The sequence below is a fragment of the Helobdella robusta genome, assembly GCF_000326865.2.
Source record: "Helobdella robusta unplaced genomic scaffold HELROscaffold_1328, whole genome shotgun sequence".
Taxonomy (NCBI): domain Eukaryota; kingdom Metazoa; phylum Annelida; class Clitellata; order Rhynchobdellida; family Glossiphoniidae; genus Helobdella; species Helobdella robusta.
Genome location: NW_008703740.1, coordinates 496 through 1,648, shown reverse-complemented (window position 1 = coordinate 1,648; position 1,153 = coordinate 496). Strand labels below are relative to the sequence as shown.

Sequence of the window (1,153 nt, the reverse complement as noted above, 5' to 3'; positions counted from 1 at the left end):
TGTATGAAAAAATAAACATTTGTGGAACAATAAATTGCTAGGTGAAACAACATTGTGGTGATTAACAACTGAATAATAAGTAATCAGTAAGAGGTTTGAAATGTTTAGAAAAAATAAGCACTGTGTTGATCAGTCATGTCAACTTGTGCGTACGTGCACCATGCAGTTAGCAAACCGTTGCTATAAGTTTACATTTGCCTTCGTTGGGCCTGCAAACGTAAAAAGATACAGGATAGATTATGTGGATGAATTATAATATTTTATCGGGCTTTGGAGCTTAGCTGGAGCAGGAGCGCGGAGCAACTGGAGCAACGATATTTTAGTCGGAGCGAGAGCGGAGTCGGAGCAAAAGAATTTCGAGTGCTTCATGCTCCTATAACAAAAAAGTTTTAGATTGAAAATATAAAAATATTAATTAATGAAATTTAATATTTTATAATTCTATTCTGGTAAAAAAATGTTATGATATCTAGAGTCTTTCATGCCAACGGCTTCATTTCATCAATTTAACTGTACCAGTGAAACAATAAAAACTTTTTTTTTATTAATTGGCTTCAAAACAAACTCCCACTTCGAAGCACAGAGCGGAAAATAAGCGAAGCGGGGGAAAATATTTTATTCTTGAACGTAGCTGGAGCGGAGCAACTCAAAAAAGTGCTTGCTCCAAAGTCCTGTAATTTTATTTAAATATTTAAATTCATTTGAGTTAAAACTTTGCCACTAATTTAATTTTTCAACAAAAAAAGGCTGGAAGATAAGAAAACGAAACCATACGTATCTTCCATGTTTAAATGTCATGAATGCAAACAAAAAAATTAAAAAAGCACTACAAAAACAACAACAACATATACAACAAATACAACGACAAAAACAGCAATAACAACACGAATGGAGCGTCGATGGACAACATGGAAAGCATTTGGAATGAATACTACCCAATTAATTAGCACGCATGTCATTCAAGGTCCAATAAAGTATTTTTAAACAAGTAATCTTACGATATTTTTTAATTCCACAATATTAGCATTTTCATTTTATTGAAAATATTTCATCATACATTCATTCGTTCGATCGTTCATTTATTCATTTAGTTCGTCATTTCGTCATTTATTCCTTTATCAATTCGTCCATTCATTCATACTTTCATTAACAT

The 1,153-nt window shown here is 32.2% G+C and overlaps 1 protein-coding gene across 1 annotated transcript in view; it reads left to right on the top strand.

Annotated features, from left to right (window-relative positions):
* Positions 1–947, top strand: part of HELRODRAFT_184587 (hypothetical protein) — a gene marked incomplete at both ends in the record, with an annotated part of 3,535 nt that extends 2,588 nt beyond the window's left edge. Inside the window, one exon of the mRNA XM_009014467.1 lies at positions 825–947. Coding sequence (XP_009012715.1) covers positions 825–947 — 123 coding nt within the window. The remainder of the gene's footprint in view (positions 1–824) is intronic.
* Between the last annotated feature and the right edge of the window lie 206 nt (positions 948–1,153).